This window comes from Planococcus citri, chromosome 2 (assembly GCF_950023065.1).
Source record: "Planococcus citri chromosome 2, ihPlaCitr1.1, whole genome shotgun sequence".
Taxonomy (NCBI): domain Eukaryota; kingdom Metazoa; phylum Arthropoda; class Insecta; order Hemiptera; family Pseudococcidae; genus Planococcus; species Planococcus citri.
The window spans coordinates 12640551-12655692 of record NC_088678.1 but is presented as its reverse complement, the minus strand read 5'-3'; the positions used below and the strand labels follow the sequence as shown (position 1 = coordinate 12655692).

Below are 15142 nucleotides of genomic sequence, written 5' to 3'. Positions count from 1 at the left end.
ACACAGTATCCATCATAAAATTCAAATGCTTGCCAAAGTTTACCCAGTCATCTCCTGAGGCAACTTACTCACCCAAGCAAATTATCTCAAGAGAGATCTGTGTGTCAGAAGATGAAAATGATACATATTTTTCAGAACTTCATTGAAAATTAGCGTTGAATTGTGACATGGGTTTTCAATATTTTGAAAAATGCTCTCTATAACACAAAGATTTTTCCATCAATTTTAATCCTCCCACAAGCAATCACCTTCAAACATTTGCAGTTTGAATAACCATCTGAAGTCGTATGCCTTGTTTTTCTTCAAAAATTTCTTTTTTTACACAAACTTATTTTATTTTAGCTCATCTTTTTTTCTATTTTCAAAAATGCTTGTTATCAATATTTTCATCTTGAAATATCAGATGCCTCAGAAGGCTTGATTTTGATTTATAATGATATTCGGTGTCATAAATCAAAAAATATTCAATTTAAGGTTTATTGCCATTTGTGACATGAATACTTTCTGAATGTGCGATTTCCAGCAAATTTGAGTTCTAGGCAGCAACCGGCCTTACTCAGTTTAAAGCACTTCGAATTTTATCCGTCAGTTTGTCTCGTAGCCGAAAGGGTTAAATTTTTATTGAATTGGCTATTTAGGTGAGTTTAACACCTCATTTTGGTAGGTTGATGATGTAGGAATGTGAGTTAATACTTCATCTACCAGGTACCACTGAAAACCCAACTTTGATGAAAATGGACAAAGCGAGTTTTGGAATATCACTCTTCATTTTATTATTATTTTGTATAAAGTGCTGGTAGCCAAAAAATCTATTCTACGAGGGTTGTGCCAAATGTTATGCACAACTCGCTCTAGTGGCCGAACTAATCAACCTAACGGGCTCGTTGTGTGCTCATTTTAAAGCCTGAAGTTTCAGCTTTCGAACGATGTATCATACTTTGAATTTTTGTAAATTTGTCATCACGAAAAATGGTAAAACACGCATTCACCTCGGGTCCTCGGCGCGGATGAAATTTTTTTGATGAAAAAAGTTGAAAAAATTTTTTTTTAAAAAGTATTTATTGATAATTCGGTTTACAATACATTAGGAAACATTTATTGACCTTCGATATAATCACAATTGCGCGCAATGCACTTTTCCCATCGTTTTGGTGAAGATTGAATGCCCGTCAATGACATGATCCTGGTTCAACATGCGAAAGTTGCGAGAATTCGCCAGTTGAACCGGGATCATGTCATTGACGGGCATTCAATCTTCACCAAAACGATGGGAAAAGTGCATTGCGCGCAATTGTGATTATATCGAAGGTCAATAAATTAAAATGAGCACACAACGAGCCCGTTAGGTTGATTAGTTCGGCCGCTAGAGCGAGTTGTGCAAGACATTTGACACAACCCTCGTAAATCCGTATTTTTTATGAAAAATGAAATACGCATCGCTTCCATACGCTAAAAAAACTTTTAAAAAAAGGCGTTTCTTGATTTTGTCTGCGGGCAAAACCAAATTTTTAGGCATGAAAACTGGAAATTAGAGGTAATTATCTGAGAACTTTTCGTGGCATGTGATAATTCTAGAAGAAGGAAGGTAAAATTACTGCTCGAGCGAAGCGAGAGCGAAAATTTTTTTAAAAAATGGGTTCAAGAAACGAAAAAACGTCCATTTTCGCATGTTTTATAGGGTAAAAATCAGGAGATCCGTACATTTCTGTACCTAGGTACTTTTTGCCAAATCCGTACGATTTATTATTTTTTTAAAGCAAAAATCTGCCGCCCCCTAAAATTTGCCGCCCTAGGCAGCTGCCTATACTGCCTATACGTAAATACGGCCCTGCTACAGAAATATTCACGCAAACGGGCGTTAACTATTACTATTTATTTAGAAAAAAAAAAACTATTCGAACCAATTTTCGTTTCAACATTTTTAATTATTTAATTAGTTGTTACATTTTTACAAAACAAAATAAATTATAGACCTATCCTAAATATAAATGCAAGGTAAATCAATACGTATTAATCTCTATACTGGACACGAACATGTATTTTGTAATTTTTTTTCTTTGTTTTTTTTTTTTTACAAAAGTAGACTAGTTCAAAAAAATCGTGACTTTCTTAATGCTAATAGGTATACGTATAAAAACACAAATAATACAAAAACATACAAAAATCAACATACAATATACATCACTAATGTACATACTACAACGTACATTCCTAAGTTTAGGTACATATTTAAAAAATGAAATCACAACACGTTTTAATCTTAGCTAGGTATTTTTAAGTAGGTACATAATCACATCTGCGTCATATCTGCAATTTGGCCGGTTTGGTTCGAGTATATTTGATTTTCACCTTGTATAGCATTATGCGTTCTTCCTTCAACGCTGTGCTTTATCGAATAAAAAATATAAATAACGAAACCTGCGGAAGCAAACACATAAAAAAAAAATTATTTAAATGATTTCGAGTATATTTTCGGTACCTAGACCTATACAAATTTTGTCAGATTTATATAAATAGGCTACACTTACCTATTATCAACCAGATTATAAATCTAACCCAAGTGCTCATATCTAGATTCATCATTAAATACATATTCATGGTTATACTGCAGATTGGCACCAAAGGTACCAAAGGAACCTAAAAAAAAATACACATACGGGTTCACTTGAGCATATTTCTCTGCTAAAAATAGTTATTATAAATCCATACTGAAAAAAAAGTTACCTTGAAAGCGACTGGCGAATCACTTTGTGGTTGTCTACTGATAATTACATAACATACTATGCATAAAACTGCGAATGCAACTATCAAAGCATAAAATAATATACTGCTTGTGTCCAAAAAGTAATCATCGTTGACGGTCATGTAGCATAAACACATGATGAAAATTGCTACAAAAAAGAATATTTTTTAAATTTTTTTTTATTTTATCATAATAAATGAATAATACGTTCGTGGAAAGTACACTTACTGAAAAAAAGTATCGACCATAGGGTCATTTTTTGTGAACACGATGTAGGACGTTTAATACCATTCAAGTTGAAAGAAATTTTGTAAGTGTGCCAAAGAGTTTTTACCAACGATCGTAATTCTGGACTGGTATTTTCGCACATCGAGTTTGGTGGCTTGTAAACGTCTTCTTCTTCTTTATACCTGGAAATTGAAAATTATCATTAATTAATGACGACATTAGCATCATCATGATCGAGAGAGAATTTTCCAAATAGTTTCCTGAAGTGTTTTATACGTCAAGGTTACACCTAAGTTTCAATTTTCAGTCAAATATTCGACGTAGAATATCTCACAGCTTGAAAAAAAATTCCAATCTAGTAATAAACGTACTTTTATTACAATTTTGTGAGACTATTTGATCGTATATAACAGGTGAAAGTACCATGATTTTTATTTGACTGCACAATTAGGCTACATGTGACTCAGGATCGTCACATTGTATTTGTAAATGTTTATCCAAATTGATAAACTGAAAAATCACGTGAAATTTGGCCACCCTTACCCTACCCATAGGAAAGATATAATGCATTGTAGGTTCAGTATCACGCGATACTGCACGTTTTCCAATTTCTACACGCTCGTATACTCGTAATTCATTTACCAAGCTCGCGAGTTTACGATTTCGTACTCATGCCCAATCTTAAATTTAGTATTTACTTTTACAATTAACCACTTGGAAGTTTTATTACCTCAGAATGAGAATACATAAAGCGACGATCGAGTACGCCAACAAAGTTCCTATCGACATCATATCCATCAACTGTTGCAAATTGAACAAAGCTGCGAAAATTCCTGCCAAAAAATAAAATTGAGATGTAAAAAAAAATTTCGCAGAAAAATCTCGTAGGTATTAAATAGGCCTATATTATGGAGGATCCAATAACTTACCGGTTAATATACCCGATATTAGTGTGGCTTTGAGGGGTGTTTTTGTCGATTTATTGACATCGGAAAAACATTTGAAAAGTAATCCATCATCTGCCATCGCGTATAAGATTCTCGGTAATGGGAAAATAGCTCCGAGTAAACTGTGAAACAAAAAAATTAAAAAAATTATACCCGGATTAAAATATTATGAGGTCTAAAAAGTGGACTATGAGTATTTTTTTTTTGAGCATATGGTACCGGAAGGTAGTAATAATTTTGTAATTACCTGGCACTCAAGGCGCAGAAAGTTCCAACAGATATGATGTTCTTTATCAGAGGTAGATCTGCTTTAAGAAAAGCAAAAGTTAAAGGTGCTTGAGGATCCTGAAACCGAAAAGGAAACATTTTTAGTGAAAAATTAGCCAGAGTGGGATTTTTTGCTAAATTATTGGGGTGTCTGTTGTAAAGATTGGGGGCGTTAGATATCAAAAAACCAAGCGAATATTCGGACCCAACGATCCCAGAAATCTATTTTTTCAAATTGCAAACCATTCCTTAGTAAGCCATATACAAAAACATCTCTTTTTTCTGATACTTTACAAATTTTTTGTTTGGACATTTTTTTCGCCTATCACAGTAATTTGAAAAGTTACTATCGAGAAGCCAAAATATGAATCATTTTGTCCTCCGAAGAAAATGGGGGGGGGGGACAAGATTTGCACGAATTTTAGGAGATTTCGAATATTAATGTCCTAATGTTTCTATACATTATAGAACGTTCCCTCTCTGTGAATTTTTTGGTAGAGGAGGGAGGGGTTTGGACTGAAAAACTGTGTTACCTGGCTCAAATTTGAATTACCTATTCTTGATAATTCAACAAAATTCAAAAAAATACTTGATCATCTTGACACTTGAACGAATATAAATCAGCGATAGAAATCTGATTGGGGGGAGGGGAGGGCCGAGGCGAAGATAACTTGCCTACTTACAGAAAAACTGAAGAATTTTTTCAATTAGGCAAACATCCTTTTCTAATCTTTCTACTCGTAATCTTCAAATACCTATATCTACCTATCTTATTCAGTGTTTTTTGAAATGAATTTTCAAGACAATGGACTTTTTTAAAGCAGGTTCGTAAAAATAGTTTTAAAAATCCAAAATGTCATGGTTTTTTAAAAAATAATGAGTATTTACCTAAGTAATTAAATTTTAGACTTAGGTCTACTTTTTGTCAACGCTTCCATCATTATTCATTTTTGAGGAAAAGATTTGACTGTAAGAAAAAATCGAATTTCCATAGATCGAGGAAAAATGATTCAATCTGATCAGGTCTGGTAAAATCAAATTAGATTCATAGAACGTCGAACGACCAGATCATCAGATCATCCAAAGACTTTTTCCTGCATCCCCATTCAATCTAAAACCAGATCTAACCAGATCTCAGATCAGAATTGTGATCAGATTAGATCTATTCAGACCGGATCAGGACCAATAAGGTAAACCTGATTGGATCTAATCAGATCTGAATAAGTTTGTTCGACGAGATCAGATCATTCCTGATCAAATCTAAACATTTTCGAGATCCCTTAACTTGACCACTGACCAGATCTAATACTGGATCTGTCCAACTGAAAATCAGATCAAATCTGGATAAAATGCTTCAAACAAGTTCAAAATAAGCCACAACTCAATTTTTAGTTGCCCAACTTGATTTTTATGCCTTCTGATTTTTTTTTTAAATTTAAGAGAAATCAAAAATCATTCAACCTTCAAAATCTTCAACCTTTTTTCAACCTTCAAAACAGGTTGACATTTTTGTTAAGGTTGAAGTTTTGAAGGCTGAAAAAAAGGTTGAAAATTTTGATTGAAAGGTTGAGTTTTTGAAAGTTGAAAGTTTTAAAGGTTGAAAAGATTGAAGTTTTTGAAGGATGAATTCTGTCAAAGGTTAAATTTTTCAACCTTCAAAAAATTGAACTGTCAAAAATTCAGCCTCAAACTTTCAACCTTTAGTTTTGGAGGTTGAAATCTTTGAAGGTTAAATCTTCAAGGTTTAAAAAATTCAACTGTAAAAATTCAACTTTCAAAAACATCAACCTTTTTTTAACCTTTAAAATTTCAACCGTCAAAAATTCAAACACCTTTTCAACCTTCAAAAATTTCAACCAGCAAAATTTCAACCTTCAAAACTTTTAATCTTTAGATTTGAAGGTTGAAATTTTTGCTGGTTGAAAATTTTGAAGGTTAAAATTTTGCAGGTCGAAAACTTTGAAGGTTGACATTTTCTAAAACTTCAACCTTTCTAACCTTCAAAAATTTCAACATGCAAAATTTCAACCATCAAAAAATTCAACCTTGTTTCAACCTTCAAATTTTTTAACCTTTTTCAGTCTTCAAAACCTCAAATCTTTTTCAACCTTGAAAATTTTCAACCTGCAAAATTTTAACGTTCAAAAATTTTATTTTTAACCTACAACATTTCAACCTTCAAAAATTTCAACTCTTTTTAGCCTGCAAAACTTTCGACCTTCAGTTTCGGAGGTTGAAAGCTTTGAAAGGTGAAACCTTCAAAAGTTGAAACCTTTGGAGGTTAAAATTTTGAAGGTTGAAAATTTTGAAAGGCGAAAATTTTAAAAACTTCAACCTTCAAAACTCTCCCATTGTACTCGGAAAATTTGGACTCTCTAGGTGAATTTAGAGGGGCTGTAGGCTTTCCTAAATGTCGATAAAAACACAGATCAATTTGAAGGGTGAGGGGGGTCAAAAATAAGGGCAAAATGTGGGTTTTCTCCCTTTAAATGGGGTGGGGATGACCTAGGAAGCTGAAATTCGGATATGTTGATCACAATGGAGGTATTGACCAATGGTATGATTTTGGACCCTTTTTGTTTATTTAGAGCCATATTATGTTCCTCCAAAAAAATTACCTTCTTGTAATTTCAAACTTTGACCCTCCTCACTGCAAGGGTCAACTTCAGCTCCCAAAAGAACCCCATTTCCCAAGTTTGATCGTATTTGACCAATTAGAACAGGTTCCAGGTCATAAAATGTAAAAATCACCATAATGCTGAAACTTATTTGAGCTCTAAACGTCGAGAAATATCAAAATTTTTGACCACCCCCACCTTGTTTTCCAAAGTCGGGCCTACTGCAATAGCCAGCATTTTTTACAAAAATTTGGCTAAAACTCGATTTGGGAAGCTGAAATTCTGGTTACCTTTCCTCTTTCAGTCTTTATAGGCACTTAAGGTGAAAATCATAAAACAATCGATGCTTACTTGACTGTAGTAGGGAACCAACATGGTCAGAACAGTTGCAACGCCAAAATACGCGAAGAAAATGATCACCAAGGAGATGATGAGAGCCAATGGAATATTACGTTTTGGATTTTTCGCCTCCTCTCCTAAAAAATGATGAAATTTTTCATTTTAATAAGTAGGTACTATTATTCAAATATTTCTTTAAAAAAAAATTATGACAGCACATGAATCAAAAACGCCTCCTTATTTACCTGTAGTAGCAATCACGTCGAAACCGACGTATCCAAAGAAACATGTCGCAGCTCCTTTGAAAACTCCTTTCCAGCCAAATGGTAGAAAACCACCTTCACCTCCGGTTGTGACACCGTTAGCTTCTAAAGTCTCTTTTGGTATTGACCAATAGCTCGTGTTGACTGAAATTGTTCGAAAATCGTGTAATTAGATAGATATCTATACTTAAGTTCATGTCTCAAATACACAGCAAGGGTATGAAAAAAAGGAACATGAAGTAAGTCCTGTATTTATATGTAGGTACCTTTAAATGCTCCAGCGATGATGACAGTCAATACAGTCAAAATATTGATGAGAGTGAAGAAGTTATTCACACTTGACGATTCTTTCACACCCCAAGCGAGTAACACTGCAGAAAAAAAATAATTATGGTCACGATTTTTGAGCAAAAATTGATTTCTTTCATTTCAGAGCCCGATTTCAGGGTTCGAAATAGCCCTTTAATTTTGAAAAATTTCAGACAACTTACCAGTGAGCAACATCACAAGACTGAACGCAAAAAAATCAGGAAAAGGTGCTAGAAAAGAAACATGGATGGGAAACAGACTAGTCAATGTGCTATTAATTGCACCTCCGATCGCAAAATCCACATAATCGCTGTACGCCTTGGCCACTGCTGCTGTCCCTGAAAAATTGCCAACAAATTGCATACCTATGAGTAATATATACCTAAGAAGTAAAATCTACGCAGCGAATTCATTTTCAGAATATATGGCGGGATAATCCAACACGCCTTATTTCCGAAAAATAGGTACTCGTAAAAATGAATTTCCGAAAATTTATATACCCAAACCTACCTATAGCGTATTCTAATATTAAATTCCATCCTATAACAAACGCAGCGAACTCGCCAATGGTGACGTAGCAATATACGTAAGCAGATCCTGCCTTGGGCACTCTTGACGCCAGTTCCGCGTAACACAAACCTGCAATTTTATATCCATATACAATGTTTTACTGTTAAAGACACGATATGCAAGAGTGTGCATGTCAATAACACGCGCTTCTTAAGAATTTAATTCCATCGCCAAAAAATAATAAAACAAAACTGGTTCCGTCAAATTGACGAGAAGCTTGTTTACATCTGCTCGCTATTGCCCTTCGGATAGGTAGATAGTTTGAACGAATGAAAATGTGGAGAATGGATATTTACCGGCAAAGGCAGAAGCGATGGCTGCTATTAGAAATGAAATCGTTACGGCTGGTCCGGCATCAGAAAGAGCCACTTTGCCCGCAAGAACATAAACTCCCAAACCGAGAGTTGATCCGATTCCTAAAGATGTCAAGTCCAATAGTCCTAAAACACGAGCCAATCTTTCACCACTTTCTCCATCCGAGTTTGTTTTACGTCTGGTTAATGGGTTAGACCATCCATGGCTCCTCTGTAAATTTACATAAAAAAATTGTATTAGAACGATTCGTTTTGGTGATTGAATTTCTATTTAGTTTTCAATTGAGGATTTGAACTGACTGAATTGGAAAGAGGAAAATGGTTCGTGAGAGAATGCAGGTAAAATGTAACGAAAAAGCAACATCATTTTGAATTCATTTTTTTCCATTTTGAAATTTGAACATTTGATTCATTAAGTATTGAAGAAATCATTCGCGAACGACTTGATCAGATTTGCGATTTTTCGAACTTTTTGAAGCTTAAAAGCAGGTAGGTAATGAATACATAAATTTGAGGAACTTTGTTCAAAATTACTCGTTCGCGAACGACTGAATCATTCAAGCAATGATAATGATTCAGTCGTTCACTAACAATATCTCTTGCCAAAAAATTCTTGAACGTCAATTAAGGTTAAGGATGAGGCAAGCATATCCAAAGTGTAGAATTTCAAAATGAACTACATTTGAAAAATCTCTCTAGATGTAAATTCGTTCGCGAATCAGTCGCTCGTTCAACTGAATAATTAATCGATCCACTTTCAAATCTTGGTAAAAAAAAAAGACCCACATTTATACAATTTTTTATCTCAAATATGATTCCCGAAATTATTTTCGAAAAAGTCGAGCGAATCAGTCGCGAACGACTTGATCAGATCTGCGATTTTTGAATTTTTTGTAGCTCAAAAGCAGGTAAGTTATGAATACATAAATTTGAGCAATTTTGCTCAAAATTACTCGTTCGCGAACGACTGAATCATTCAAGCAAATGATTCAGTCGTTCACTAACAATATCTCTTGCCAAAAAATTCTTAAAATGTCAATCAAGGAGGCAAGCATATCCAAAATGTAGAATTTCAAAATGAACTACATTCGAAAAACCTCATTAGATGTAAATTCGTTCGCAAATCAGTCGTTCGTTCAATTGAATAATTCTTAATTCATCGGTCCACCACTTTCACATCTCAGTAGAAAAAAAAAAAAAAAAACACCTGGGCCCACATTTATACAAATTTATTATCTAACTAGAATATGATTCCCGAAATTATTTTCAAAGAAGTCGAGCGAATCATTCGCGAACGATTGGCTTTATGATTCAAGTGAATCATTCTTGAACTACAAAACGTTCTCACCTGCATTTACTAAACACAGTGTAGATGAATGGAAACATTTCCATCGAAAAGCAGCGTGTGATTTCCAAATGAATCACACATTGATGAACAAATCATTCGCGAACGAGTTGATTCATATTACCCTATTTTTTCAAGAAAAATTTCATCATCTAATAGAACTATGGAAGCATAAAATCATCGACATTTGATTAATTGCGCAATAAATCGTTCATGTGGGAACGATTCATTCTCTGATCAAGGAAATCATTCGCGAACGATTTCAATCATAAGTGTTTTTGAAGATGAATTTCGAAATAACGACATATTCCTTTCATTTCGTGGCAGAAGGACAATTTCTTAAGAATTAAAATCGTTTTTCAACGAGTCGTCTCGTTCAAGTCAAGAACGACTGATCTGATTCACTGATCTAAGAAATCGTTCGCGAACGATTTGAACTACATATTTTCGTTTTTTTAAAGGTGAAATTTCATTCAGTGGTAGATTCAATATTTTGGTAAAAGTACAAACTCAGAAACATTTAGTAATCATTTTTCAACGAATCGTTCGTTCGTGAACGACTGATCGCCTGATCGAGGAAATCGTTCGCGAACGACTCGAACCATTAATATTTTCTTGCGATAAATTTCAAATTAATGACAGATTCATTTAATCAATCGTATAGCATAAGCGAAAGTACACGAGAATCGGATGAATATCTCTCATCAAATCATTTCGTTCGCGAACGAATGAATCATTTTGCTGTTGAGTCGTTCGAAAATACTGCGGAAACGATAATTCGATAAGTTTATTCCAATTTTTTTTTTATCCACGAGGAGTTTTTGTAACAAAATTTCCTTTTGCTCGTGAACGACTGATTCGTTAGCCAAGAAATCGTTCGTGAACGATTCGAGCCATTATTTTTTTTTGAGGCCGATTTTGATTTTGTAAAAGATTCATTTTATTATTTTGGCAAAAGCACAATCTCATGAATATTTGAATCATTTCCCAGCAAATCGTTCATGCGTCATGCGTGAACGATTCATTTCCTAATTGAAGAAATCGTTCGCGAACAACTTCAATCATGATTGTTTTTTTTTAAGCAAATCAAATTTTGAAATAATCACAAATTTATTTAATTTTTATGACAAGAGCACATTTTTACAAGAATCTGAATCATTTCTCAACGAATCGTTTCGTTCGTGAACGATAGAATCATTTTCCTAGTAAATCGTTCACAAATGCTGTACAAGTGTACATTGATGAGTTCTTCTTGATTTTCTTTAGGTACTTATGCACTGTCATAAAAACATAGGTCTTTTATTAGGTACCTTACTTAGTTCTTCGCGAACGTCTGATTCACTGATCTAAAAGAAATCGCTCGTGAACGATTCAAATCATTATTTTTTAAAAAGAGAATTTTTTTATGAAAAAATACTTAATCGATTCATTTCACGTTATTTTCCAGAAACACACACTCTGAAAAATTTTAATCATTTCTGAATGAATTATTTGTTCACGAACGACTGATTCTCTGATCAGTAAAATAGTCCTTGAACGACTTGAACCATTGACTGATCTTTCAAGGTGAATTTTGAAGTAATGATGACGTCATTATTCATCCTAGCCTATGGCACAAGCACTCATTTAAGGGTACCTGAATAATTATCTCCAAAGAAATAATTTCGTTCGCGAACGAATGAATCACTTGCTGGTAAATCGTTCTAAAATGCTTCAGGATACTTGAATAGTTTCTCAAGACTTTTTTTTTTTTTTAGCTACAAAGAATTTCAATTTTTTAGACATTTAGCTGTTCATGAACGACTGATTCACTGGTCCAAGAAATCGTTCGCGAATGATTTGCATCGTTATTCTTTTTATAATCAAATTTCAGATTCGTTCCACCATCTTTTGACAGAAGCAAAAATTCACGAGAACCTAAATTATTTCTCGGTGAATCGTTTCGTTCGTGAACGATTGAATCATTTTTCTATTCAATTGTTCAAAAATTCTGTACAATATTGATGAGTTTTTTTGGTTTTTCTTTGGCCATGAGGGTTTTTAAGAACATGGTTATTTCAACAACCTAAATCTAACCCCCCCCCCCTTACGGGTGTAATAATCTTGTAATTATAAACACCCCAAAAAAAAAAAAATTATGTCAAGAAAATCGTTCGTGAACGACTCGAACCAGGAATCGTTTATTTAATGCAAATTTTAAGATCATAGCAGATTCGTTCTGGGACAAATTCATGATTCAAACTTCAAACACCCGAATTACATATGTTTTAAAGAATCGTTCATTCTCAAAATACTTACATGATTTTCTGACGAAATTTTCAAAACAGAAATATTTTTTAAAAATTCTAAAAATCAAACGCATTATTTTTAATGAGCCAATTTAATAACTTGAATCAAATTTTCATGCTTATTGAGTAGGTACCTACTCAAAACCATTTCCATGGGTTCTCAAAAGATCATTTTCCTGAGAATTTTCAAAAAACAATCTTATTTATTTATTGAATGTATTTTTGTTGAAATTTTCGCCATTTTGTCAACAACAAATTTCAAAAATACTTGAACAATTTTTTTTAAATTTTGGACACAATTGTACTAAAACTTCCAGAGATTTATTGAAGTTTTCCTGAAATTTTTTTTAAAAAAATAGGTACGTAGATTGATTGCCTGATATACTTAAGGTTATTTATCCATCTCACTTGCGATTCAAAAACAAAAATACTTGGGAACTGTTAATTCAATCACAATAAATCGAATACATCGTATGAGTGTTTTTAAATTTAAAAGAATAGTGTCTCATTTGACACTAAATTCAAACACACGATATGTGTAGGTACCTATATAAGTAGGTCCTGGCACCAACAATACCCAAATCTCACATCGTCCATTCGCCTAAAATTTCTCCATAGAAGTCCAACAGCGATGGAATTTTATCGTGTAAAAAAATCACCTAAAGAAGTCGTTCTCTCCAACGTCATAGCCAATAGTCTATCTATGTAGCTACTCTATAATGTCAATCCGATGACGTTTAAAATTCTCTATACACCTCTCTGATCCAGCCATAGCTATTTCTTCGCAGCTCTTCTTGTTTCTCTTCCATCGATATACTTCAATACACGTACCTATCTATCTCTTATCACCATTAATACACATATTAATAATCTAAAAACGTATATTATTAGTTCAAGTAATTGCCATATAATAAAGAATAGGAGAAATCCCCATACCCTGGTGGCTGGTGCCGGTTACCTTGAGACACACGCGCATTCTATCCAGCAGACCAAACTCACACACATATTGGCCTCCTTGACATACAAAAATACACACACAAGTATTTATTCTTGTATAAAGTAAAGTTTTCAGAAAATACAACCACGTTTAATTTCATTGCACTATACACTCGCACATAATAAGGAAAAAAACTACAATTTTTTTTTCTTAGATTCCTCCTTCTCATTTCCCATTAGTGTATTGAATCATAATCAAGTGTATATTATTTCGATTGAAAGCGATCATGTAACGCTTGTTCACTTGTTCGTAATCGCAATCTTGAATCTTGCATTCTAAGCGTAACAAAAATTGTGTAAAGCAGACCTACGCTTTTAAAAAAAAATTGCCTCTTACGTCATCTGGTTTCTCATACAGACGTAATGAAACGCGGTTTTCTTCGTAGGTATGTCGATAATTTTTCCTTCTATGAAATGCTTCGTTAATTAATCATACCATTATGCTGATAACTTCCTCAATTTTTCTGTATTTTTTTGGACGAAAATCACGTGCTAAAGATAAGTAAATTTTATTGTTTACGGTTACGTTAGTTTGTATGTCCGGAAATTTTTTCAGTTTTTTTTTTTTTTTTTTTTTTTTTTTTTTTTTTTAATAAAAATATTCATCAATAATTTCGAGGCATGAATTCTAGCTGAAATCTTTTTTAATTGGGCGTTTATTCAAAAGGATATTTTAAAAAGAAAATAAAAAGAGAAAATGAATATGGATTATGGATTTAAGTTGAAGGAACAGAAGAAGAATTAGGAGGAAATTAAAATTCGAGTAATATCAATAAAAATTAAAAAAAAAACTTACCCCAGGAGCAGAAATACTCGTTTCAGTCATCATATTAAAATTGTCAACAAAAAAACACACAGCAAGGAAGGTATTATTCACACAAGTTCACTTATTTAAACAAGAAAGTAAAATTATTAGATTTTAAAAAAAAATTAAAAATGAGCAAATAATGAAATCATCACAGCAACATCATCACACTATGAAGGTAATTTAATATCTCACTGTATTTCTAAAAAATTGAGTAACTATATTTTTTAAAAAAATTATTCAAAATTTATTCGTCATCACGAAAATCCTGGTAAAGTTAAGATTACAAATCGAACATTACGAACGTTACAACGAAAAATACGAGTAAAGTACCGCGATCAACTGGTTTGTTCGCGAGGTGAACATACATTGATAAGGTTACCATCACAACATACAATTTATACCACGAAAGTCTACAAGCATAAATTTATGTACCGTACCTACCTAATACTGCTGCAGTTCGTTGTAAATTTCATTCATGCCAAGTTCGAGTTTAAAGAGGGGGCGGAGTTTTATTAATTCTTTTGGAAATTACGTACGTGGATGACCGATTGATGTTTTTGAACGCCGACTGTTTTATCGTTTAGTATTTTTAGTCGTCGATTAACACTTTTTTGAAAGTCTTCCCATTTACCGGAATTTTCGGTATCTAATAGCCGGAAAACCCTTTGGTTTAAGTGTTGTGTTTTGAGGCAACAGAAGGGATTTGTGTTTGGGTTTTACCATCACTTTAATTTTGTGATAATTATTCAATTTAGGGATAGAAATAATTGTATGAAGAGTGTTTTGTTGATATTGACATACTGGCTCTGGTTCATATTGGTTTTGAGAGGTTATAATACGATGTAAGGTTGCCAAGTATCTTGGTATCATGCTCATTGCTCCCTTTCTCCCCCTCCCCCGATCCTGGCAAGGAGGGTTTATCTCAACCAGCAGCAGAAATTCAATTGGACTGGTCATAATATGAAAATCAGGAAGCATCCAAAAATACCTACATTATCTGGTCAAATTTTCTTGGTGTTGAATTTCATTTTACGATTTTCAGCGAATTTTTAAAAAATTTAATTTGGTATAATTTTCATGAAAAAAATCGATGTTTTTATAAAATTG

At 33.3% G+C, this 15142-nt stretch overlaps 1 protein-coding gene across 1 annotated transcript; it reads right to left on the bottom strand.

Moving 5' to 3' along the window:
• Nucleotides 1-1904: 1904 nt before the first annotated feature.
• On the bottom strand, nucleotides 1905-14455 carry LOC135834711 (cationic amino acid transporter 3-like). The gene is made up of 14 exons (XM_065348670.1): nucleotides 14024-14455; nucleotides 8581-8809; nucleotides 8225-8353; nucleotides 7897-8052; nucleotides 7672-7776; nucleotides 7388-7549; nucleotides 7155-7279; nucleotides 4166-4263; nucleotides 3901-4040; nucleotides 3702-3804; nucleotides 2972-3153; nucleotides 2725-2891; nucleotides 2529-2637; nucleotides 1905-2418 (listed from the first exon to the last, which is right to left on the bottom strand). Exons 1-14 carry the CDS (start codon nucleotides 14054-14056, stop codon nucleotides 2291-2293), a joined length of 1866 nt encoding a protein of 621 aa, XP_065204742.1. The 5' UTR covers nucleotides 14057-14455; the 3' UTR covers nucleotides 1905-2290.
• Between the last annotated feature and the right edge of the window lie 687 nt (nucleotides 14456-15142).

Bases quoted from the DNA above. Each gene is read 5' to 3' on its own strand.
- LOC135834711 (XM_065348670.1), bottom strand. From the start codon at position 14,056: ATGATGACTGAAACGAGTATTTCTGCTCCTGGG. The intron at 7,550-7,671 runs GTACCTACATAT...GAACAATTTCAG, and splicing joins CATCGCTGGAGCATTTAAAG to TCAACACGAGCTATTGGTCA. The intron at 2,638-2,724 runs GTAACTTTTTTT...ATTTTTTTTTAG, and splicing joins ATTCGCCAGTCGCTTTCAAG to GTTCCTTTGGTACCTTTGGT.